This window comes from Nicotiana tabacum, chromosome 23, assembly GCF_000715075.1.
Source record: "Nicotiana tabacum cultivar K326 chromosome 23, ASM71507v2, whole genome shotgun sequence".
Taxonomy (NCBI): domain Eukaryota; kingdom Viridiplantae; phylum Streptophyta; class Magnoliopsida; order Solanales; family Solanaceae; genus Nicotiana; species Nicotiana tabacum.
Genome location: NC_134102.1, coordinates 131,110,641 through 131,137,216, shown reverse-complemented (window position 1 = coordinate 131,137,216; position 26,576 = coordinate 131,110,641). Strand labels below are relative to the sequence as shown.

The 26,576-nt window shown below is 38.8% G+C and overlaps 1 protein-coding gene across 1 annotated transcript; it reads right to left on the bottom strand.

Moving 5' to 3' along the window:
- Positions 1-23,488: 23,488 nt before the first annotated feature.
- LOC142177384 (uncharacterized) lies at positions 23,489-24,163 on the bottom strand. The gene has a single exon (XM_075245867.1). The coding sequence runs from the start codon at positions 24,161-24,163 to the stop codon at positions 23,489-23,491; it is 675 nt and encodes a 224-aa protein (XP_075101968.1).
- Between the last annotated feature and the right edge of the window lie 2,413 nt (positions 24,164-26,576).

Here is a 26,576-nt window from a genome sequence, read left to right as displayed (position 1 = left end):
TAATTATTAAATTTAAAGATGATATTTTGGGTCATCATATTATTTGAGTGAATTCTTAGGCAGCTCACTTCCTGTGCCTTTGAGGTGTTAATATGTATTTGTATATCATCCCATAACACCCCATTTGTTTCCAGATTTGGTTGCCAAAAGTACCTGTATACCACAAAATTTCTGGGCAGCAGTGTGCTCAACAGTTTGCTCCTCCTTGCTTCTATGCTTGTGTCTATCTTCAATTCCCTCCCAGTGGAATGAGTACTAGGTACTAATACCACCAACTGGGAGTTCCTCAAAGAATAGGACATAGATACAGTAGTTTTTCCTGCAAAAATGAAAACATTGTTAGTGAATAAAGTGATCAACATATTCTCCTCCCAAAGGATTTGAACATGCTGATCCATATTACTCTCATGTCCCCTGCCCTTCCTTGTCTCCCCAGTCCTTAGTTTTCTGCAAAATTTATCCTTAAATATGGACATTGTAATTTATCCTCATTCACTATTCTCCTCCCTTGAGTATCCAGTTGCCAAAAATCTTGACATTCGATATCTAAAGCATAATTGGCAAGACGGTCTGCCAATTTGTTCCTCTCTCTAAAAATGTGAGACACTATATAATTGCTCCCTTCAAACAGCCATAAGATCTCCTCCACCTGATCAACTATACTCCATGGTGTCTCCCAAGATCCATCTATAATTTTCTTCATAAGCATCGAATCTGTCTGAACACATACATGAGAGTACTGTTGCAATCTGCAGAACCTCAGTGCTTCTACAATAGCCATTGCCTCTGCTTCAGTGTTTATGGTTTCATTTATTTCCTTTCCTGCTGCATATACAATATCTCCAAATTCATCCCTTGCATAGTATCCAATTGCACTCCTGTCAGGATTCACCCTAGATGCACCATCCGTGTTGACTATAATCCAGCCTTCCCCTGGTAGCTCCCAAACAACTTTGTCAACCTTCAATCTAGGAATATAGTTTTCCATCATCGATAATAAGTCATGCCATTTGTGAGGTACTTTCTGCACTCCTGGTTTTCTTACTTGAACAAGTACTTGCAGAGAAGATCAAACTTAGTATATCACTCGACTAGTTGACACTGCATCCCCATACTTCATGCTATTCATTCTCTTCCATAATTCCCATGCTATGCACGAAGGCAAAGCCTGTATAATAGGTTTGAGTCTAGGGCATACCTTAACAGTCCAACATTTAGTGATGGCTTGATGCATAGTCAGTTCTTCCATAACAATACCTGGCCTCGATAGGAAATACCTCCACACACTTTTTGCAGTATCAGACTTGAAGAACAAATGTAGTAGAGTTTCTTCCTTAGGCTGGGTGGAGCACCAGCATTTTGAGGGCATGAAATAACTGTAATGATCCAAAATATTATATTTAAATTTAATAATTAATTTTATATTCTAAGATATTGAAAATCACTATTTATCATTCCTCGACTTGCATGCGTAGTCCGTAAAATTTTTCGGAAAGTTTTCAGGTGAAAAATCGATTAAAATGTGAATTAGAGCTTTAAAACTCACCTGAGTTGACTTTGGTCAACATTTTGAGCAAACGGACTTGGATCAGTGTTTTGATAGTTTCAATAGGTCCGTATCGTGATTTGGGACTTAGACGTATGCACAGAATAAAATTCCGAGGTCCCTAGCCCGAGATATAGAATTTTAATGAAAAATTAAAAGTTTAAGTTCAAATAGTGATCGGATATCAAATTATGTGCAAACGACCTCGGAATAGAATTTTGATAATTCCAACAGCTCCGTATGGTGATTTTGGACTTAGGAGCGTGATCGGAGTTTTATTTGGAAGTCCGTAGTGGAATTAGTTTTGAAATACCAAAAGTTAAATTTTTGGGAAGTTTGACCGGGGGGTTGACTTTTTGATATCGAGGTCGAATTCGATTCTAGAAATTGGAATAGGTTTGTTATGTCATTTATGACTTGTGTACAAAATCCGAAGTCATTCCGAATTGATTTGATGTGTTTTGGTTGTAGCCCTTTGATTCTAGTTTCCACAAAATTAAACAATTCATTATTTGTACATTTGTACAGAAAATTATGATGGATTGAATGAAGGCTGGTAGAGCAGTTTTGCCAGAAATTTCGCTAGAAATTTCTGATGCGTGGAGCCGACTTTGGAAGCTTATATTTCGCAATTCATAAAGAATCGGAAAATTTTCAAAAACATGTAAGTTGTAGTCGTTTGATTCTAGTTTCCAGAAAGTTAAACCATTCATCATTTGGACATTTGTACATAAAGTTATGATCGATTGAAGGAAGGCTGGTAGAGCAGTGTCTGATGGACTTTTAGTGACGGAAAATGGACTTTTAGTGACGGATGGGCAAAACCTTAAGGACCAAAAATGGTCATTTCCTTCATTTCGTTTTGGATTTTTGGAGCACGGTTCTTGGGCGATTTTCACGGAAAAATATTGGGGTAAGTGTTCCTTATCCTATATTGATTATATTTCATGGTTCCATACTCATTTACATCATGAATCCGTGAATTTATGGAAGAAAAATCAAGATTTTTGCAAAATCTTCCAAAAACGAAAATTTAAGATTTGGAGGTCGAGTTGTTATCAGAATTTGATAAAATTGGTATGGGTGGACTCGTAATTGAATGAGTTGTCTAATTTTGTGAGTTTCGTCAGATTCCGAGATGTGGGCCCCACGAGCAATTTTTGAATTAAATTTTGAATTTTGTTGGAAAATTAGTATTTTCATATGTAATTAATTTCTATAATTAGTATTCACTGAACTGAATTAATTTGGTTAGATTTGAGCTGTCCGGAGGTCAATTCAAGTAAGAAGGCGATTTTGGAATATCGACCTAACTTCAAAAATGTAAGTGACTTGTCTAACCTTGTGTGGAAAAAATTTCCCCTAGGATTGATAATTGTAATATGTGGAAAGTCGTGTACACGAGGTGACGAGTGTGTACACGGGCTAAATATGAAAGATTATGTTTTAAATTGTGTAGATCATTGTTGCGCATTAATTAAATTATTTCATTTTGTTATATTCTTCATTATTGATTTAATATTTATATTTTAAATTTGCTTGACCTTTTCCTGCTAATTGTTTTATCTGTTTAGTTGGAACTTGGTTTCTTTTATTCTGTGCATTATTTGAAGGTTGATTTTTTTTAAATTAAATATTATTAATATGAAGTATTTGACATTTTTAAACTTGATATTGAAGCAACGTACTAAAGATTTTGAAATATTATTTTTCTAAATTATTTACTCCTGAATATTTTTGTAAGATTTTCGTACTCATTGTGATTGAGCAGTGAGATCTTTATTGTGGAAAAGAATTATTGTTGAATTATTTTGACATGAGCCGTGAGCTCTTTATTGTGGAAAAATATTATTGTTAAATTATTTTGACATGAATCGTGAGCTCTTTATTGTGAAAAAATATTATTGTTAAATTATTTTGATGTGAGCCGTGAGCTCTTTATTGTGAAAAAATATTGTTGTTGAATTATTTTGGCAAGTTAAATTATTTGAGCACCTGAGGTGCAAATTGTAATATATTGTGATATTGATATGCATGCAGTGGTATAAGGTTTGGGTGTTAAAACGCATGCGGTGAGATAAGGGTGGCTTGATACACGTGGCTAGTAGAGGAAACTACTAGAAGTCATGCGGTGTGATAAGGATGGCTAAAACGCGGGATGCTATTTCGAAAAAAATATTTTCTTTCAAATAAATTGTGAAGGCTCCCGCGGTGAGATAAGAAAATGAGATATTGTGGATTTATTTATGATTTGGGACTACGAGGCAGTACCTCGGGAGTGCCCTTGTTGATATTGATTTATGGCCGCAATTGCCTTTGATTATTGTTGTGATTTTCTTAAAGTTGAAAGAATTCTGTCTTGTTTCCACAAGGTATTTATTTGCCATTATTTGATGTAATTAAATGTGACATACTACTTGATTCATTTTCATTATCATTTTATCTTATAATATTATTTAAACATTTTACCATGCCATTATTTATTCTCCAGTAGGGCTGACCTGACCTCGTCACTACTCTACCGAGGTTAGGCTTGGCACTTACTGGGTACCGCTGTGGTGTACTCATACTACAGTTCTGCACATCTTTTTGTGCAGATCCAGGTATATTTTATCAGACCACGCATCAGTAAACTAGCTGTACGAGGAGACTTTGAGGTATATCTGCCAGCGTCCGCAGACTCCGGAGTCCCCTTCTATCTTACTATGCTGTCTTCCTTATTTGCTTTAGACTCTGATGTATAGAGACATAGAGAATAAATTCTTAGAAGCTTGTGACTTATTTCTACCGGGTTTTGGGAGTTGAAATTGTTTGAATTGTAGTTTCTTTATTTCAGATATTTATTATTATTCCGCATTGATAGGCTTACCTAGTCTTAGAGACTAGGTGCCATCACGACATCCTACGAAGGGAATTTGGGGTCGTGACAAGTTGGTATCAGAGCTCTAGGTTCATAGGTATCATGAGTCACAAACAGGTTTAGTAGAGTCTTGCGGATCGGTACGAAGACGTCTGTACTTATCTTCAAGAGGCTATGGAACTATTAGGAAATATTCACTTCTTTGACTCCTTATCGTGCGACATTGATTTAGCTTAAAACATATATCTTATATTCCTTTGTATCTACTTGTGTATGACGTTACACACTCGGTATCAATTGTGCGTCGACGGTTCGTGATGCCACAGATGGACTACGAGGGAGCCAGAGATGCTCAAACTTTGCCTCAACGTGTGGTTCCAACTGAAGATGCGGGCGTATTGAGAGATCACCTAGTGAATCATGTGGGGGTGCAATAGATGTTGGCGTCTGGTTGATTTATACAAGCTGTAAAGGTTATTATTGTGGATCATCGGACGTTGTAACCTATGACTTCGCGCCGAGTGGGGGGAGTCCACTACCAATGGGTGGATTGCGGGGTCATGTGTTATATCCATTTTGGCCTGAAATGTATATATGTGGTACTGAAAGGTTCCCTAAAATTTACACATGTTTAAGGCCTGAGATTTTGTAGAGGATAAGGTTGGGACTTGCGGTATGTCCGCCTCCTTAATAATCCTATACTTCAGTACCAAAAGAGTTATAGAAACAACTATAAATTTACTTAAGGTCTACTCAGTGTGGACGTCACGGTTGCGGATTTTGGGGTGCTTTGGAGGAAGTGTAGTTGTTGACGAGATTCTGGACTATGTGGTTCATGCCACGATTTGTCTGTATGGAGCTCTACTTTTGTGATCGTTGTGTATAAATAGGGGTAAGGGTTACCCCAAAGAAAAATCGAAGAGTATGTTAAGAAATGGGTCAGCTCAACAGTGTTGAGTCAGCATAACAAAAGAAGAAATTTGCCTTGGGAGAGATAATTCTCCACCGGTGTTCGTGGCAAGCCTATAAAGAGGGCAGACCAGCCAATGCAACACCGCTCACTTGGCTCAGTTCTCAGAAATGCTTTTGAAAGAGTTTGTTTCCCAGACTCTCGGTAATGCATGGCGTATAGGATTTGAACAGTTGCGTCACGTCACCATTGACGGTGTCAAAATATGCCATCAAGTTCAATAAGTTAGCCCGTCATACTCCTACTTTGCTTCCTACAGCCAGAGGGCGAGTCCACAGACTCATTAAAGGACTCAATTATGATCGTAAAATTTTGTACGACTCGGGAGGTATAAGCTGATACTTCATTTCTGCTAGTTATACAAATTGCCAAAGTATTAGAATGTGTCCGGGGTGAGGAAAAAGGAAACTAAGGAGACCAAGACGTCTCGAGGTTCTGGGGAATTCAGTGGATTCTACTCTGCAAGTATAAATCATTATGGCGGGGGCTCAGGCAGTCGACCAGCCCAGTCCGCACATCGGATTACTCGGGGTGATCTAGTAAGTTCTTTTAATGCACCACCGACATGAGTTCCTACAATGGTTATTCCAGTTATCTGGCACAGACTCAATATGAGCAGCCTAACCCGCAAAGGGGTTGTTATGAATACGGTGATACTAGGCACATCGTGAGAAAATTGTCCCAAACTTGGGAGAGACTTATTTCATCAAAGCACTCAGGCTACGTGCCCCATTGCAGTTACTACACCACCCACACGACCAGTTAGGGGTGGAGGACAGACGGGTTGAAGGCGTCCTAGAGGTGGAGACCCAGCCGTTGATATATTTGTTTTATGGTATGGCGGAAGTCGCTACATCAGTTGGTGTCGTTACAGGTACGACCTTGATATAATATAAAGGAATAATTTCCTTAACTTGATTTGGTTCTGAGTATCGAGACGAGTCCTCCTATTGTGCTCCACTTATGAGTGAGCTTCATAATTCTATAATCTACTTATGTGTTTACCCCTGTTGGGAGATTTTATGGAGATAACTACGCCTATCATTTCGTGTTGGTCACTAATGAGAGCTGTGAGGCTAAATGTGGCTTTCTGTTACTCATTTTGATAAGTTTTGATGTAAATTCCGAATAATTAATTGCAAATTGTGAATTATATGCCCTGTCGATGTGGGGTTCATTACGTGTTGTGATTTGGTGTAACCAAAATAATTTAAAAAGAGAAAATGGAAATTTTTGATTGGCACGATGTGCATATTACTTGTGATTCAGAACTGAGGACGAGATCCTCATATTTTTATATAAATTGATATGTTTAAACCGGGCTACGAGCTGCGGTGAAAGTTATATAAGGACGAGATCCTTGTAAGGAAAATTCTTGTGTTTAAGTTCTCCCATGTGAAATTAAATTTGTACTATAGTACTAATAGAAAGTCATGTCTGTTAGGCTTATTTGAAAATTCTATATGAAATGCTCTGTGCATACTTGCCAATTTTGTGTTGTAATTATTGAGTTTTAACCTACGAGGTAGGTTCCCACCCAGGTGATGTTAAATGTGACTCATTAATTCGGGTAAATAATTATGAGGTATTCATGCATCGTATCTCGTTATCAGTATTGTGAAAGTTTAAAACGAGATTTTTGTTAACATGAAGTTAATTGACGATTTTGTAATTGATTATGAACAACTATTAAGACCAGATTGACCTAGAAGGATGCTCCGTTCATATGGACCGAGGAATGTGAGGAGAGCTTCCAAAAGCTCAAGACAGCTTTGACTACAGCCCCAATGTTGGTATTACCTACAGGTTCAGGGTCTTATATTATGTATTGTGAAGCATTGCATATTGACCTCGGCGCAGTGTTAATGCAAGACGGTAGGATGATTGCCTACGCGTCCAGACAATTAAAGGTGCATGAGAAGAATTATCCTGTACACAACCTTGAGTTAGCAGCTATTGTTCATGCCTTAAAGATTTGGCAGCATTATTTGTACGGTGTCCATTGCGAGGTCTACACAGATCACTAAAGTCTACAATATCTGTTTAAACAGAAGGATCTTAATTTGCGGTAGCGGAGATGGTTGGAGTTGCTTAAGGATTATGATATCACCATTCTCTATCATCCTGGGAAGGCCAATGTAGTGGCCGATGCCTTGAGTCGTATGGCGGAGAGTTTGGGCAGCTTAGCATATTTACCGGTAGCAGAGAAGTCTTTAGCCTTGGATGTTCAGGCCTTGGCCAACCAGTTTGTTAGAGTGGATGTTTTCGAGCCGAGCCGAGTTTTGGCTTGTGTGGTTTCTCAGTCTTCTCTTTATGACCGTATCAGGGAACGTCAGTATGATGACCCCCATCTGCTTGTCCTTAAGGACACAGTTCAGCACGGCGATGCCAAGGAAGTCACTATTGGAGATTAAGATGTATTACGGATGCAGGGCAGGCTATTTGTGCCAAATGTAGATGGTTTGCATGACTTGATTTTCTAGGAGGCTCACAGTTCGCGATACTCCATTCATCCGGGTGCTGTAAAGATGTATCAAGACTTGAGAAAACACTATTGGTGGAGACGGATGAAGAAAGACATAGTGGAGTATGTAGCTCGGTGTCTAAATTGTCAACAAGTGAAATATGAGCATCAGCGGCCGGGTGGATTATTTCAGAAGTTAGAGATTCCATAATGGAAATGGGAGAAGATCAATATGGATTTCGTTGTTGGGCTCCCACGAACTCGGAGGAAGTTCGATGCCGTTTGGGTGATTGTGGATAGATTGACTAAGTCAGCTCATTTCATTCCTGTGATTACTACTTACTCTTCAGAGCAGCTGGCTCAGGTATATATTCGCGAGATTGTCAGACTTCACGGTGTACCGGTATCTATCATCTCTGACCAGGGTACCTCACGGTTTTGGAGGGCTGTACATCGAGAGTTGGGTACTCGTGTGGAGTTGAGTATAACATTTCACCCTCAGACGGACGGGCAGTCCAAACGCACTATTCAGATACTAGAGGATATGCTTCGTGCGTGTGTGATAGATTTTAGGGGTGCTTGGTATCAGTTCTTACCACTTGCAGAGTTTGCTTACAACAACAGTTGCCAGTCAAGCATTTAGATGGCTCCATATGAGGCCTTGTATAGTAGGCGGTGCCGGTCCCCAGTGGGTTGGTTCGAACCGGGCGAGGCTAGGCTATTGGGTACAGACTTGGTTCAGGATGCCTTGGAAAAGGTTAAGTTGATTCAAGATTGACTTCGTATAGCCCAATCTAGACAGAAGAGTTATGTGAATCGGAAGGTTCGTGATGTTGCATTCATGGTTGGTGAGCGGGTATTGCTCCAGGTTTCGCCTATGAACGGTGTGACGAGGTTCGAGAAGAAGGGCAAATTGAGCCCTAGGTATATTGGGCCTTTTGAGATTCTTGAGATAGTGGGAGACGTGGCTTACAAACTTGCACTACCACCTAGTCTCTCTGCGGTTCATTTGGTATTCCATGTTTCCATGCTTCAGAAATATCACGGCGATCCGTCTCATGTGTTAGACTTCAGTTCGGTTCAGTTGGACAAGGATCTATCTTATGTTGATGAACCAGTGGCTATTTTAGATAGGCAGGTTCGAAAGCTGAGGTCAAAGAACATTGCTTCCGTGAAGGTTCAGTGGAGGGGTCATCCGGTCGAAGAGGCCACTTGGGAGACCGAGCATGATATGTGCAGCTGTTATCCACACATATTCACCAGCTCAGGTGCTTTTTCTAACTCCGTTTGAGGACGAACGTTTGTTTTAGAGGTGGAGAATGTGATGATCTAAAATGTCATCTTTAAATTTAATAATTAATTTTATGCTCTAAGACATCAAAAATCACTATTTATCATTCCTCGACTTGAGTGCGCAGTCCGTAAAATATTTCGAAAAGTTTTCAAGTGAAAAATGCATTAAAATGTGAATTAGAGCTTTAAAACTTAACTAAGTTGACTTTGGTCAATATTTTGAGCAAACGATGAATTAGTGTTTTGACAGTTCGGATAGGTCCATATCGTGTTCTGGGACATAGGCGTATGCCCAGAATCAAATTTCGAGGTCCCTAGCCCGTGATATGGAATTTTGATGAAAAATTAAAAGTTTAAGTTCAAATAGTGACCGGATGTCAAATTATGTACAAACGACCCCGGAATAGAATTTTGATGATTCCAACAGCTCCGTATGGTGATTTTGGACTTAGGAGCATGATCAAAAATTTTATTTGGAAGTCCGTAGTGAAATTAGGCTTGAAATGCCAAAAGTTGAATTTTTGGAAAGTTTGACCGGGAGGTTGACTTTTTGATATCGAGGTCAGAATCCGATTTTAGAAATTGGAATAGGTCTGTTATGTCATTTATGACTTGTGTGCAAAATTTGAAGTCATTCCGAATTGATTTGATGTGTTTTGGCACAAGATATAGAATTTGAAAGTTCAAAGTTCATAAATTTTTATTTGAGGTGCGATTCGTCGTTTTGATATCGTTTGATGTGGTTTGAAGCCTCGACTAAGTTCGTATTGTATTTTGGGATATGTTGGTATAATTGGTTAAGGTACGAAGGGTCTCGAGTGGATTTCGGAAGGTAAACGGAATGGATTTCGGACAAAGAGGGTTGCTGGAAATTTCTGTTGTAGAGCTGTTTGCCAGAAATTTCTGGTGCGTGGAGCCAACTTTGGAAGTTTATAGCTCGCAATCTATAAGGAATCGAAACATTTTCAAAACATCAAAGTTGTAGCTCTTTGATTCTAATTTCCAGAAAGTTAAACAATTCATTATTTGGACATTTATACAAAAAATTATGATGGATTGAATTAAGGCTGGTAGAGCAGTATCGTCAGAAATTTCTGATGCGTGGAGCCGATTTTGGAAGCTTATATCTCGCAATTCATAAGGAATCCGAAAATTTTCAAAACATGAAAGTTATAGTCGTTTGATTCTAGTTTCCAGAAAGTTAAACCATTCACCATTTGGACATTTGTACATAATGTTATTATCGATTGAAGGAATGCTGGTAGAGCAGTTTTTGGTGGACTTTTAGTGACGGAAAATGGACTTTTAGTGATGGATGGGCAGAAACTTAAGGACCAAAAATGGTCATTTTCTTCATTTCGTTTTGGATTTTTGGAGCACGGTTCTTGGGCAATTTTCACGGAAAAATATTGGGGTAAGTGTTCCTTATCCTATATTGATTATATTTCATGATTCCATACTCATTTACATCATGAATCCGTGAATTTATGAAAGAAAAATCAAGATTTTTGCAAAATCTTCCAAAAACAAAAATTTAAGATTTGGAGGTCGAGTTGTTATCAGAATTTGATAAAATTGGTATGGGTGGACTCGTAATTAAATGGGTTATCGGATTTTGTGAGTTTCGTCGGATTCTGAGATGTGGGCCCCACGGGCGATTTTTGAATTAAATTTCGGATTGTTGGAAAATTAGTATTTTCATATGTAATTAATTCCTATAATTAGTATTCACTGAATTGAATTAATTTGGTTAGATTTAAGCTGACCGGAGGTCAATTCAAGTAAGAAGGCGATTTTGGAATATCGACCTAACTTCAAAAAGGTAAGTGACTTGTCTAACCTTGTGTGGGGGAAATTCCTCCTAGGATTGATAATTGGTATGTGTGGAAAGTCGTGTATACGAGGTGACGAGTGTGTACACGGGCTAAATATGAAAGATTATGTTTTAAATTGTGTAGATCACTGTTGCGCATTAATTACATTATTTTATTTTGTTATATTCTTCATTATTGATCTAATGTTTATATTTTAAATTTGCTTGACCTTTTCCTGCTAATTATTTTATCTGTTTAGTTGGAACTTGGTTTCTTTTATTCTGTGCATTATTTGAAGGTTGATTTTCTTTAAATTGAATATTATTAATATGAAGTATTTGACATTTTTAAACTTGATATTGAAGCAATGTATTAAAGATTTTGAAATATTATTTTCCTGAATTATTTACTCCTGAATATTTATGTAAGATTTTCGTACTCATTGTGGTGGAGCAGTGAGCTCTTTATTGTGGAAAAGAATTATTGTTGAATTATTTTGACATGAGCCGTGAGCTCTTTATTGTGGAAAAATATTATTATTGAATTATTTTAGCAAGTTAAATTATTTGAGCACCTGAGGTGCAAATTGTGATATATTGTGATATCTCCAGAAGTCTTTCTACATTCCAGCCACCCTCATCGACCACATCATATACATTGTGAACTGATTCGTCTATCCCAAAATATTGAGGAACAATGAAATACAATGCCCATAATCCTGTCCAGTTATCATACCAAAAGAGTGATGATCCCATCTTTGGATGCCACATTATTTGGTGCTCAATTAAATTCCTACACTTTAACATCTTCCTCCATACATGCGACCCTTCCCTCCATGGCACAATAACAGAATTCATTTTTTACAATATTCTTGGTTAATAAATGAGCTCCATAGACTTGGCTTGTTCTATAGTTCCACCACAATTTACAGAACAATGCCTTTGAGACATCGTGCAGTGATCTAAAGCCAATCCCCCTTCTTCATATGGCATACTCAAGGTGCTCCATGATGCCCAATGCCTGCTACTGCCTCCTACTGAGCTGCTCCAGAAGAACTGGGCAAATATTTTATGCAGCTTGTTTATTATATAGTTAGGAGAATTTACTACTGAGAGTAAGTGTATGGGCATACTCTGCAGAACATGTGCAATTAAAACTGCTCTTCCACCTATAGAAAATAACTTCCCCTTCCATGTTTGCAACTTGTCCAAGACCTTAGTGATCAGACCTTGATAATAGTCCATTTTTCTCCTCGAGTAAAAAATAGGACAACCTAGGTACATAAATGGAAATTCTTGCCCTTTGATCCCAGTGATCCTTTCCACTTCATTTGCCACCTCTATATCTGTTAAATGGTGCATATAAACAACTGATTTGGTCTTGTTCACTAGCAGCCCAGATGCAGCCTCATATGTACTCAAAACTTCCATAATTAATCGCAATGATGTAGCATCAGATGAGGAGAAAATAATAGGGTCATCTGCGTAGGCTAATTGGTTATAAACCAAAGCCATAGAAGTATAAATTCAAGTGCAAAGCATTTAGACCCCTCGATACTGCCTCAGCAGCTAGATAAATAATGTAGGCGATAATGGATCTCCTTGCTTGACTCCTATCGATGATTTGAAAAAACCATCAGCTTTCCTATTGATGAGAACATAATACCAATTATTTGAGATAATTCCAAACACCAAACCAATGAATCTCTCTGAAAATCCCATCTTCCTAAGCACCTTAGTCAGAAAGATCCAAGACAACCTGACATATGCCTTAGTCATGTCGAGCTTCATAACCACATTTGGTCCAACTTTAGTTCTAAGTCTAATATCTGTTATAATCTCATGTGTGAGCAGTACATTTTCTACTATGCTCCTCCCTTTCACAAAGCCAGCTTGTTCTTCAGATATAAGATTAGGCAGTAGCCCCACTAGCCTTTCATGAATCACCCTCGAGATAACTTTGTTGGTAACATTGCTAAGGCTTATTGGTCTCGAATCAGAAAATGTTGTCACCTCTTTTTTCTTTGGGAGTAGGACCAGGTTTGTTTTGGCAGTTCATGGCCATTGAAAAAAGCGTTTACCATATCAAATAAATCATCCCCTATTATGTCCCAGCATGAGTGATAAAAACTACTCGTATATCCATCTGGACCTCCTGCACTATCTTCATTCAAACCAAACACTGCATTTTTCACCTCATCTTTTGTTGGTTGCTTCACCAGTTCTGAATTCTGCTCCATATTGATCAGTGTAGGCACATGATTTATAATGCCAAATGAAGTAGGCACTGTGGTTTCTTTGAATTGATCTTCATAAATCTTAACTGCTTCCACATCAATCTCTTCATCTTCCTCAATCCAATTACCTAGACTGTTTTGAATCCTTTTGAGTTGCAGCCTCTTCCTTCGACCTTTGACTTGAGCATGAAAGAATTTGTTGTTCTTGTCACCATCTTTAAACCAAGCCATTCCTTATTTTTGTTTCCAGTATTGTTCCTCCAAAGCAAGGAATTTGATCAACTCTGCCTGCACTTTTTGTAATCTCTCTCTATTCATCTTTGTTGGACTGGATCCAAACTGAGCTTCATGAACCATAACTACTTCCTCCAAACTTTCAATCTTCTGAAATATGTCACCATATGTTGCCTGACTCCAATTTAACAATGCCTTTTTTTAGTATCTTTAACTTGTAATTAAACACGATAAATGGACTTGCACAGAAATCAGCATGCCAGTTCTCTCTCACAACTTGTTTAAATGACTCATGCTTGACCCAAAAATTAAGAAACATGAAAGGTTTCTTCACTGGAGCAGCCTCTATATCACATTTCAATTGCATGGGACTGTGATCTGATCCTATCTTTGACAGATGTGTTACTTCTATTCCTGGGAAGGTTTGTTGAAATTCAACATTTACTAGACATCTATCTAGCCTCTTGAAAATATAATCCTCTTCTGCCCTCCCATTCCACCAAGTAAAAATACTACCTTTGAAGCCAAGATCAAATAGATTGCAAGTGTTAATGCAGTGTTAAAATTATCAATTTCATTCAAGGACACTAGCAATCCACCAAACTTTTCTTCTTCATCCCAAATGACATTAAAATCTCTACCTACAAGCCATGACATAGTCATGCCCCTTGCCATTGCATACATTGAATCGCATAATTCTATTCTCTCGATGGCATCACATTTAGTATATACCAATGTAAGAATAAGTTCCACATGTGTTTCTGTATGAAATAGTCTTAGAGTTAACTATTGTACCATATTATACATCACAGTAACATCAAAAACCTCATCTATGAAAGCCCAAAATTGTTTGATACAATTGAAATTGCCTGCGCGAAACTAACTTTTCTTCTATATCTCTCTAATTTTCTAGCTTATTGCATTGGCTCCATTAATCCTATAAATTCAAAATGGTGTTGTCTATGCATCTTGATAAGTCTCTCAAAAGCTTGTTGAGTGTCTACTGACCTTATATTCCAGATAAGTGCGTCCATTACTGATTATTTTATTTGGTCAGAGTCCTCCTTCTTTGTACACCAGCTGTATTCACAGTAGTGTTGTCTTTCTGCTGTTTCTTCCTTCCTTTTGCTGTTGATTTAGCCTTTTCAGTATGCCTAGGTTATAGATCACCCTGGCTTGCTACATTTAGAAAATTCTAGGCTGTAGATTCCGCATGAGTGGAGGTGGAGTACGGTGGTCCCATTGTATAAGAACAAAGGTGATATCCAGAGTTGTAACAATTATAGGGGTATCAAATTACTAAGTCACACCATGAAAGTGTGGGAGAGGGTGGTTGAAGTGAGGGTAAGGATGACAGTGTCTGTATCCGACAACCAGTTTGGGTTTATGCCGGGTCGTTCGACTACAGAAGCTATACACCTTGTTAGGAGGTTGGTGGAACTATACAGAGAGAGGAAGAAGGATCTGCACATGGTCTTTATTGACCTAGAGAAAGCGTATGACAAGATTCCTAGAGAAGTTCTCTGGAGATGCCTGGAGGCAAAAGGTGTATCTGTTCCCTACATTATGGCGATTAAGGACATGTATAATGGGGCTAAGACTCGGGTTAGGACAGTAGGAGGTAACTCTGAGCAGTTTCTGATTGTAATGGGGTTACACCAAGGTTCTGCGCTCAGTCCGTTCTTATTCGCCCTCGTGATCGACACGTTAACACACTATATTCAAGGGGAGGTGCCATGGTGCATGCTATTTGCTGATGACATAGTTCTGATTGATGAGTCACGAGCCGGTGTTAACGAGAGGCTAGAGGTTTGGAGACAGGATCTTGAGTCTAAGGGCTTCAAGTTGATCAGGATGAAGACAGAATACCTGGAGTGTAAATTCAGCGCTGAGCCAGGGGAAGTGGGCGTGGATGTGAGGCTTGAATCACAGGTCATCCCGAGTAGAGGCAGCTTCAAGTACCTTGGTTCGATTATCCAGGGGAAGAGGAGATCGATGAGGATGTCACACATCGTATTGGGGTAGGATGGATGAAGTGGAGGTTAGCATCTGGAGTCCTGTGTGACAAGAGAGTGCCACCAATACTCAAAGGTAAGTTCTATAAAGCGGTGGTTACACCAGCCATGTTGTATGGGGCTGAGTGTTGGCCCGTTAAGAACTCACATATCCAGAAGATGAAAGTAGCATAAATGAGGATATTGAGGTGGATGTGCGGGCATACTAGGATAGATAAGATTAGGAATGATGTTATTCGAGAGAAGGTGCACGTGGCTCCCATTGATGATAAGATGCGGTAAGCGAGACTTAGATAGTTCAGACATGTTCAAAGGAGAAGCCTAGATGCTCCGGTACGGAGGTGTAAGCGGCTGGTTGTGGAGGGCACGAGAAGAGGTAGAGGGCGGCCTAAGAATTATTGGGGAGAGGTGATCAGACAGGATATGGCGAGGCTCCAGATTTCCGAGGACATGATACTTGATAGGAAGATGTGGAGGTCGAGTATTAGAGTTGTAAGTTAGGATGTAGTTGAGTCTTGACTTACTTCATACCATTGTGGGACTATCCACGTAGGGATTTTGTCTAGGGTAGCTAGTGACAATGTTGTGTTTTACTACTTCGCTTTTCAGTGCATGTCCTATTTACTAGCTATTGTTTTTGCTTTGCATCTTTCTTTTGCATTTCATGGTATTCCTATTTTTTTTTATGATTGTTGTGGTGATACTAATGTAGTCTCCTCTTGTCGTTTTGTCTTTTTATTTTCTTGAGCCGAGGGTCTTTCGAAAATAGCCTCTCTACTCCTTTGGGGTAGGGTAAGGTCTGCGTACACATTACCCTCCCCAGACCCCATTAGTGGGATTCTACTGAGTTGTTGTTGTTATTGTTGTTATAGGCTGTAGATTCTTGATCCAAATACTTGCATGTTCTGTCAATTCATCATCTGCATCATTGGCATCTTTATCACCCAGTGCAGCCACAGTATTTAATTTATGAAGTTTAGGTACCATAGCTTGTTCCTCTCCTTTCTTCTGCAACTTCAATTGTGTGGAGTCCAATGGAACAATACTTCTAGGCTCAACTGTATGTTGTGCATTAGGCAGCTGCTCATTCCCAGTATTTGAAGGAACCTTTAAATTGGCATCAACAGTCTCCTTTGGTACTGCAATCTCCCCTGTTTCCCCTGGATAAACAGATCAGTTCCTCTCCCTACAGAGTTCTCTGTACCTATTCCAGCACTTCTTGTTGTAATCTGCCTATCTTTGACTGGTTCCTGTTCGTTGGATACAATATTAACCTTGTTTGGATTTTTTTAGTGGAGTTCTTAGCGATAACAATGGAATTTCCATTTACACTTTGTTCCTCTCCTTCTTGATCATCATCAAATGGTTCATCATTAGTTGGTACACCATCTGGAACTTCTCTTTCATCTGAGTCTTCCTCAATTTGATTAGACCATAGCCTCTTTCCACTCCATTGAACTCTCTCATTTGCCTTTGGAAAATCACTCCTTGCCTTAGCTCCCAAAGATTAATTTTCAGGAGTTTTGGTCAATTCTCTATGCACAAGAGTATCTTGTGACGGTATGTCCTGGCATGAAGTATTAATTCTCACTGCATTGTCCTTGAATGTTCTTTGTACCCACTGAGCAGTTGATTCCTTAGCTTTAGCTGTCTCCTTCCCTTTCCCGGTTGGAGTAGCATCCTCACACCCATTAGTTGTTCCAATCCCACCTGAACTAGGATTAAAAGCTGTAGCTGCTGGATTTAAATTTCCAACAGTCTTAGGAACAATTTTTTGCCTTTGTTGATTTTGAATTTGATTTCCAGCTGTAGGAGGTGTAGCACTTGGTTGATCATCCACCAATACTAATTGCTTATTATTTTCTTCTTCATTATCCATCACCTCTAACACTGCAAACTTATTTCCCACCTAAAACTGATTATTTTCTCCTTGAACGACTGGTACTAATTATTTCCCAGTGTTACCTTGAACCTCATTCTGTTTTCCACCATTCTTACCATTAGTTCCTCCATTACCTTGTTGCTTTCCACCTTGTTGTACTAGACCAATTTCTTTTCCAGTATTTTCGTGAATTTCATTCTGATTAGAATTGGCCTTAACTCGATTAGCCTTCACTTCTTTCCACCGCTCCTTTGAATTTTCAGCTCCGTTGCCCACAACTTTACCACTGGAAAGAATCATCAAAGGTTGTTGATTAGCATTAGGTTGATTAGCTTCCCTCACAGCTTGTTTAGCATTGTCCTTTTCCACGTACAAACCAGGATGCAATCTCCAACATTCCAACTCATCGTGACCTTGTAGCTTACAAGTTTTGTAATATTTAGGCAGCATATCATATTGGATCTTCACCCATTCAGTTCTAATCTCCCCAGTTGCTTCATTCTCTGTATCCATTGTAACCTTTTTAGGCAAGTCAGCAAGAATATCAACAAGAACTTTCACCCTCGCACAACTACGTATAGTTTTATTGATAGTAGCCATATCTAGGTGCAAAGGTTTTCCCACTGCTGAAGCGAAGAAAAATAGACATTCCTTCACAAAAAATGTAGGTAACAAACCTGGGAATGATATCCACGCCATAGCTTTAGGAGTTTCCTCACCAGCTTTAAATTTAGAATCATAAATCAAAGGCCGCAATTGATACTTGTATCCATCCTTGTCCTTGATGTAATAAGCATTCTTCGACGTAAAGCTAATAAAATTCTGCCATAATGTCATTCTTATTAGAACATTCCTGTCCCTTAGAAAATCAATATTACACTCTCCTTTGATACCACACTGTACATGGATCATGCGACGTAGCTGTTGTAGGTCTGGCCAGCCATAGGATAGTTTTCCAATGATAGCATACTGTAATCCTTAGATCGCGTTCGTTCTTTCTACTTATTCTTCTGTAAACTTTACAACAGGTTCGCCATTTAATAACGCAGCTCTACGAAGGGGAATAGGTTCAACAGTGGTCACTCGTTTGTGCATTTTTGCATTTAACGTACTAGGTTTGAGCAGTTTTGAGTAATCCATTGGCTGGGGATTGGTGTTTGGGCCAGTAGAGTTTGGGGCCAGGGTGGGGGGAGGCTGACCAGCCAATAACAATGGCTGGCCGCCGGCCATGGCAGCCATTAAAGCTCAAAAGAGCAGAGTCGCTATTTTTTGCTCTCTATTGTAGCAGCTATTGTAGCGGCGGGTTTTGCCACCACAGGTGTCGTGATGACATAGTGCCTAGGGCTAACATATATATATCAAAAACAAAATCCGGAATGTTTTAGAAAATGAAAGAAATAAAAATTGACAATTACATCGCCCCTATTATCAGAATTGAGCTTGATGCTCAATGATGATAGTACAAGTTGTATGCTAAGTAAAATATGTAATTTAACTAATAGCCAAGGTAAGCCATCAATCATGAAAATCCATTAGTGTCGTTCTTCTATTGTGTAAATAGTCATTGTCAATTTGCAGTAATAGTTTCAGGATTAGTATCCCCCACTGTGCTTCCATTAAACTCTCCCAACATATGTGGCATCGTCATTTACTCGTATGCATTGTTGCAAATGCCATAGCCATAGACACGAGACAGTGGCTCCATTGTCCAGTAATGGACGAGCAAAGCATTGTTACACCCATTTGCGTGAGGCCCCATAGTGATAATTATTGCCATACCTCTATGTACCTTGTATTGAGCTATTACGTTATTGAAATCCATTGTAATTTGGATCCCAAATGCGTTCGTAAGATTCAGAATTGCATCCAAAGAACTGTGCATAAGTTGTCGCACAGACACAAAAACTGGACAGTTTATTCAGTTAGTTTGTGTTGTTTTCCATAGTTGCTGCTTTCCTTCCAACTGCTCACGAGATGAATTAAGTGTTGTAGGCTAACACATAACTTAAAAGAAGCAAATGTCAAGATATCAAGGCCAGTGAAAAAGTGACTGGGCATCTGTGTAGAATACTGCCCCCCTCCTTGCTAGCTCCATGCTTATACGTATTATTAATCTTCCTTCCTGGGAATGAGCAAAAATTGCTAATACCACCCATAGAAGTTCAGTCAATGAATAGTTTATGGTTACAATAAACTTCCGTTGATGTGTTGTGTAAATTTGTGAAGCAGTTTTCCTTCTCTTTCCATTTGATATTTGTATCTTCCTCTGAGTCGAGTTGGCTTTCCAGTTGACAGATAGTGTTGTAGTGCACATTGCATTCCATATTCTGTAGCTGTAGTATGAACATAGTGCAGTGGCCATTGACTTCCTAATACCTTCATTGGTCCCATTTTCAGATGCCAATTGAAAGATGGGAATCTTTTGATGACTGAAGGTCGAAACAAAACTTGTACTCCCTAGAAAACTGGAGACTATCCATGCTTCTTTGCTTATGCTCATCAGTGATATCCTTTTCTGAGAATGAGTACATAGTGCTAATACCACCCATACAAGTTTAAATACATGAATATTGCTATCTATAGTACAATTTCCTGCAAAAAAGAACACAGTGTTAGTCGTAAGCTTGTGTACTATGTTCTCCTCCCTAAAGACTAGATCACAGCATTCCCTATGATTTTCATTTCTCTTACTGGTTTCCTTCTTCATCACCTCTAATTCTTGGCAACCTTCACCCTCAAATATGGACATTGTGATTTATCAGAATTCACAATCCTTCGACCATGTACATCAAGTTATGTAAATCTATGTGCTTCAACATCCCCATTGTCTAGAGCATAGTTAGCTTGCTGATCTGCTAAGCTATTGCCCTCCCACAAAATATGGGAAATTATAACATTACACCCTTCAATAAGATTTGTTATTTCTTCCACATATTCAGTAACATTCCAGGGTGGTATCCACGTTCCATTTAACACATTCTTCATGATCATGGAGTCTGTTTGTAGCCAAAACTGTGTGAATCGATGGTCCACACAATATCTCAATACCTCCAGAATAGCTAGAGCTTCTGCCTCATTGTTTGTAGCTGGTGGAACCTCCCTTCCTAGTGCATAAATGACATCTCCTTCCTCATCTCTCAACACAAAACCTATAGAACTTCCTCAAGGATTTCCCCTGCTCGCCCCATCTATATAGACTTGATCCATCCTTCAAAGGGAACTCCCAGATCACTTTTGTCACTTTCAAAGCTGGAGTATATTGCTCCAGTTTTTGGATCAAATCAGGCCATTTGTGAGGCACATTTTGCATACTAGGCTTCCTTACTTTGACAAGATATTGTAATGTGCTAGATTTTAAACTCTGCTGATTGTTACCACCTCTCCATGCTTGTAACTATTTCTTCTCTTCGACAACTCACAAATGATAATCGCTGGTAATGCTTGTATAATAGGTTGCAGTCGTGGTATACTTTAGCAGTCCAGCATTTTACAATTGCTTGGTGTAAAGTCAGTCCTTCCATGGCAAAACCTGCATTTGTTAGGAAATATGTCCATACCCTCGTAGCTACGAATGATGTAAAGAATACATGTAGCAGAGTTTTTTCATCTGGCTGGGTACAACACCAGCATTTTGATGGCACACAATATCACAATCTCTTCATGAAATCATCGAGAGGAATCTTTGATTTCAAGACTTTCCTAAGAAAGAATGAGATTTTGAATGGTAAACCTTTCACCCACATCTTGTTGTATGCTAACCCAGGTTCTTTCCTCCTTCTCAAATACTCCCATGTAGTCTTGACACTAAAATTACCTTTCGTTTCCAATATCCAGTATGATTTATCCAAGACCTCATGACTGACTGAGGCTTTAATATTCTCCAAATTTTGAATTGCATATTCCTCTCGCAGTGACTCCATTAACTTGTCGACATTCCATGATCCTGCATCGACTACCTCATACACATTATTGATCAACTCATCTACTGCAAAATTTGGAGGCATGAGGAAGTACAAGGCTTCAAGACCAGTCCAGTTTTCATACCAAAAAAGAGATGATCCCATTTTTGTGTGCCGCACTATTTGATGCTCTATAAGATCTCTACACTCAAGTATTCTTCTCCAGATATGCGATCCTTCCCTCCAAGGAACAATGATAGGATTGAGCTTCTTACAATATTTTTGACTCATGAACGAACTCCATAAACTAGGTTTTGTTCTAAAATTCCACCATAGCTTGCAAAAGAGAGCTTTGGAAGTATCATGTAATGACCTAAACCCCACCCAACCTTCTTCACATGGCATACACAGAGTGTCCCAAGATTCCCATTGTTTGCTTTTGCCTCCAACTGCACTACTCCAAAAAATCGAGCAAACATTTTATGTAACTCAGTGATCACATAGGAAGGAGGGTTCACGACTGAAAATAAATGGATTGGCATAGTTTGTAACACATGTGATATCAATATAGCTCTGCCTCCAATTGATAAAAGCTTGCCTTTCCATGACTGCATTTTGTCCATGACCTTGTTTATGAAACCTTCATCATACTCCATCTTCCTTCTACTATAGAATATGGGACAACAAAGATAAGTGAATGGAAATTCTTGCCTGCCTATGCTTGTAATCCTCTGAACCTTATTCATCACCTCAACAGGAGCGGAATGATGCATGTATACTGCAGATTTTTATTTGTTTATGAGCTGACCTGATGCTGCTTCGTAGGCTGCCAACACCTCCATCACCAGTTGAAGAGATATTGCACATAAGGAGGAAAATATAATTGCATCATCCGCATAGGCTAAATAATTTATTTTTGGGCTCCATTTGGGCAGTCCAAATCCGCAAAAATATAAATTTTGATGTAATACATTCAAACCTCTAGATAAAGCCTCTACAGCTAAGATGAATATAGTAGGAGATAAAGGATCCTCTTGCTTCACTCCTCTTGTGGATTTATAAAAACCATACTGCTGTCCATTTAGTAACACAGAATACCAGTTATTCGATATGATACCAAAGATCAAGCCTACGAATCTTTCTCCAATCCCTATTTTCCTCAAGACCTCAGTCAAGAAGATCCAAGATAATCGATCATAAGCTTTCGTCATGTCTAACTTTATCACCACATTAGGCCCGACTTTTGTTCTCAACCTAATATCCGTAATTATCTCTTGTGTTAGTAACATATTTTCAACAATGCTTCTGCCTTTGACGAATCCTTCTTGCTCATCAGATATCAGATTGGGAAGGAGGTCAACCAACCTTTCATGAACCACCCTTGAAAATATTTTGTTAACAAAATTGCTCAGGCTAATAGGTCGCATATCTGAAAATGTAATCACCTCCTTCTTCTTTGGAAGTAGTACCAAATTTGTATGAGTTATAAATTTTGGTAGTTCATGTCCATTAAAGAATGCCTTAACCATGTGATGTACATCTTCTCTAATTATATCCCAGCATGTATGGAAGAAACATCCAGTGAAACCATCCGACCCCCCTGCACTATCACCATTAAGCCCAAACACAACATGGTTAGTTTCTTCCTTCGTTGGTTGCTTCAGTAGTTCTTGGTTCTGTTTAGAGTTAACCATGTGAGGTACATGATTAATAATGTCAAAAGCATCAGGAGCTATATCTTCATGAAATTGTGCCTTAAAAAATTCCACTGCTTCACTAGCCATATCTTCATCATTTTCAATCCAGTCACCTTCAGCATTTTGAATCCCTTTGAGCTGCAATCTTCTCCTCCTACCATTAACTTGAGCATGGAAATTTTTTTTATTTCTATCCCCGTCTTTGAACCAAGCCATACCTGAATTTTGCCTCCAGAATACCTCTTCTAAAGCCAAATAACGTATCAGTTCTGCCTGGACTTTGCATAACCTCTCTCGATTCTATTGATATGGATTCAGCTCAAAATGAGCTTCATGGACAAGGACCACTTTTCAAGGCTTGCAATCTTTTGAAAAGTTTTCCCATATGTTTCCCTACTCCATGAGAATAAAGCTTTCTTCAACTTCTTTAATTTATAATTAAAAAGAAAGAAAGGATATGCGTAGAAATCAGCAGTCTAGTTTTCCTTCATCACGTCAATAAATGATTCATGCTTTGTCCAAATATTAAGAAATCTAAACGACTTCTTGATTGGGACAGTGTTGGTAGAAACAGTCAACTAGAGTGGGCTATGATCTGACCCAATATTTGAGAGATGAGTAATCACCAAACTTAGAAACAACTGTTGGAATTCAATATTAGTGAGAACTCTATCCAAGCGCTTGAAAATACAATCGTCTTCAACCCGACCATTCCATAATGTGTAAATACTCCCCTTAAAGCCACTATCATATAGATTACATGTATTAACACAATGCCTAAAATCCAGAACTTCATTCATATGCACTGAAAGTCCTCCAAACTTCTCCTCTTCATCCCATATAACATTAAAATCACCTCTCACAATCCATGGAAGTGACATATCACTTGCAAGTGCATACATTGAGTCCCATAGTTCAATCCTCTCAATTGCATCGTATTTCGCATACACTAGTGTAAGAATAAAAGTCTTCTGAGTATCCATATTGACAAGCTTCATAGTGAGTTGTTGTTCCAAGTCCATCAGTATCATAACATCATACACTTCATCAATGAAAGCCCAAATCTTATTGGAAACATTACCAAAAGCCTGGGCAAATCCAATTTTTCTCCTATATTTTTCCAATTTTCTAGCATGTTGCATTGGCTCCATAAGCCCAATAAACTCAAAGTGATGTTGTCTATGCATTGTGATAGCCCTTTCAAAGGACTTCTTAGTGTTCACTGATCTCACATTCCAAATAAGTGCATTCATTGTAACAAATTTGATTTAGAAATAGTCCTTCTCGTTTGTACACATGCTGGTTACAAAATGTGAGTATCCTTCTGTTGCTTCTTTCTCCCCTTGCCAGTCGACTTCCCTTTCTCAATCTGCCTTGGTGAAATATCTCCTTGCCTGGCTATATTTATAAAGTTTTGTATGGTGTATTCTTCATCTAAATCTTTCCCTTGAACTTCCAGATTTCCATGGACTTCACCTTGTTGAAGGTGAGTAACAATATGTGTTTTGACTGGTTTTTGAACCAAAAAAGAGTTCACTTTTTCCTGTGTATTCTGGCTAGCCTTCGTGGTGACATATTTGAAGCTACCACTATCATCAGATGGTTTTTCCATTAATCCTAACTCCCCTTTTTATGAGTGATAAAATCCTTTTCCTTCTGTATGTCATCAGGTTTTTTCGTGCAACCAAAAGCAGTGAATTTTTTGATAGTGCCAGTTGCACTCTCTTGAATTGCAGGTTTGCCAACCAAATTATTTTGATCAATACCGTTAACTAGTTTAGGCAATTCAACGCCCACTGTATCCTCTACATTTTCATGATCATTACCAACCTTCCCTAACTTGCTTTGTTGCTGCACTTGTACACCATTAACACTTTGCTCTTCAGCTTGTTGTTCTTGATCCTGTAGAGGACCTTCTTCATCACTTTTAAAACCAAATTCTCCTTCTTCCGAACATTCTTCAACTTGATCACACCACAACTTACTAGTGACCAATTGTATTTTATCTAGTGCATTGTTCAAGTCACCTGTGACAGCTGAATCAATAGTTTGTGAAGGAATTTCTTTGCACGGTTAATTTGTAGTAACACCTTGCCCAAAAGTTCTATGTACCCATTGTGTTGTTGATTCCTTTTGCAGTCCTGCCTTACTCCCTTAGGCACTAGGATTGAAAATAGGGGCTTTATGGTTAAGCTTCGTGGTTGACGACCTAATCTGAACTTCCCCTGCTTCTTTCATCACTGTAGCTTGTTGATTCTGATCCATATCCTCCATTGTTTCTTCAAGTATTGCAAATTTGTTTGCAACTGGCACAACTTTTCTAGATGATGTTGCCCCTTTCATATTAGTCGAGGCATCTATCAGAGCAAGTTCCTTCCATGTAGTGGCATTATTTTTGAAAGTAGCTACATTATTAACTAGATTAATAGAAATATTGTTAGGATTAACAGAAAAAGTTTATGTCCTGTTCACCACACTTGCTGCCCTATTCACTGCAACCAAATGACCAAAATCCTTTGAAGTAGCAGCAGTGACACTGTCTGTAGCAGGTCGTTGCACTAATTCATTTTGCCCTGCTTTTTTCGCATTCAAGATCTGTCTACAATCACCTTTAAACTGTTCTACATTGCTCGTCTCATGAAACCTATTCATTATAGTATCAGTTGCCTCTTCAGTTGTAATAACCTTCCTCTGCAACACGCGACATACTCAGTCTTCATGCCCTTGATGCTTACAGAAAGAGCAATATTTTGGTAGATTATCAAACACAACCTGGTGATAGAATTCAACAGCTTTCCCAATTTTTTATCCACGATTTTTAACTTCACTTTACTAGGATGTTTTTTCAGTAAATCAAGTAAAACCTTAACCCTTGCAGCACTTGATCTTGTACGATCTTTTGTAGTTTTGTCCACGGCTAGTGGCTTACCAACTGCTGATGCTATTGATAACAGAGATTTTTTCGCAAAGAAATTGGGTGGAAAATCTGGAAATGATATCCAAACAACAGCCTTCGAAGTTTCTTCCTTAGGAATGAATCCAATAGTCTATGAAAATGTCCGAAAGAAGAATTCCTCTCCTTTGGCTTTAACATGTCCTGTCGATCTTGATAAGAACTGCACATAATCATCATATAGATCAAAACGCACCAAAAGATGACGATATTCTAGTTGGCCAATATTGCAGAAATCATGGACGCTAAACTGTCTCGAAAAGGTCTACCTAAGCTCACACAGATCTGGTTTTCCATACGAGAATTTGATGACGACGGCTTGGTGCAATCCTTCTTCAATTGAGAATCCGTTAACCTCTTCCAAGCTGAACTCAATCGTTGGTTCTCCATCAACGATTTTAATGGGAATCAAATCAGCCTTTTGAAGTTTAGCAGCAGTTTTCGTAGGTTGAATTTGAGCAGCGTATGTTTGTTTGGGTTGTGTGTTTTGGTTTTGTGCATTTGTTAATTTGGAAGACTCTCCCACAGCCAAATGTTAGGGAGAGGATGCAGCAGCCATGGCTGCTTAGGAGTCCATCGGAGCTCAAATCGCCAGATTTGTGCGATGAACAGTGACGCGTTGGTACTGTTCACGGCACTGTAGCAGGCGACTCTTGAGAGAGAGAGAATTTTTTTGGGGTTTTTTTTTTGCTAGAGTTTGTTTTTTAAATCCA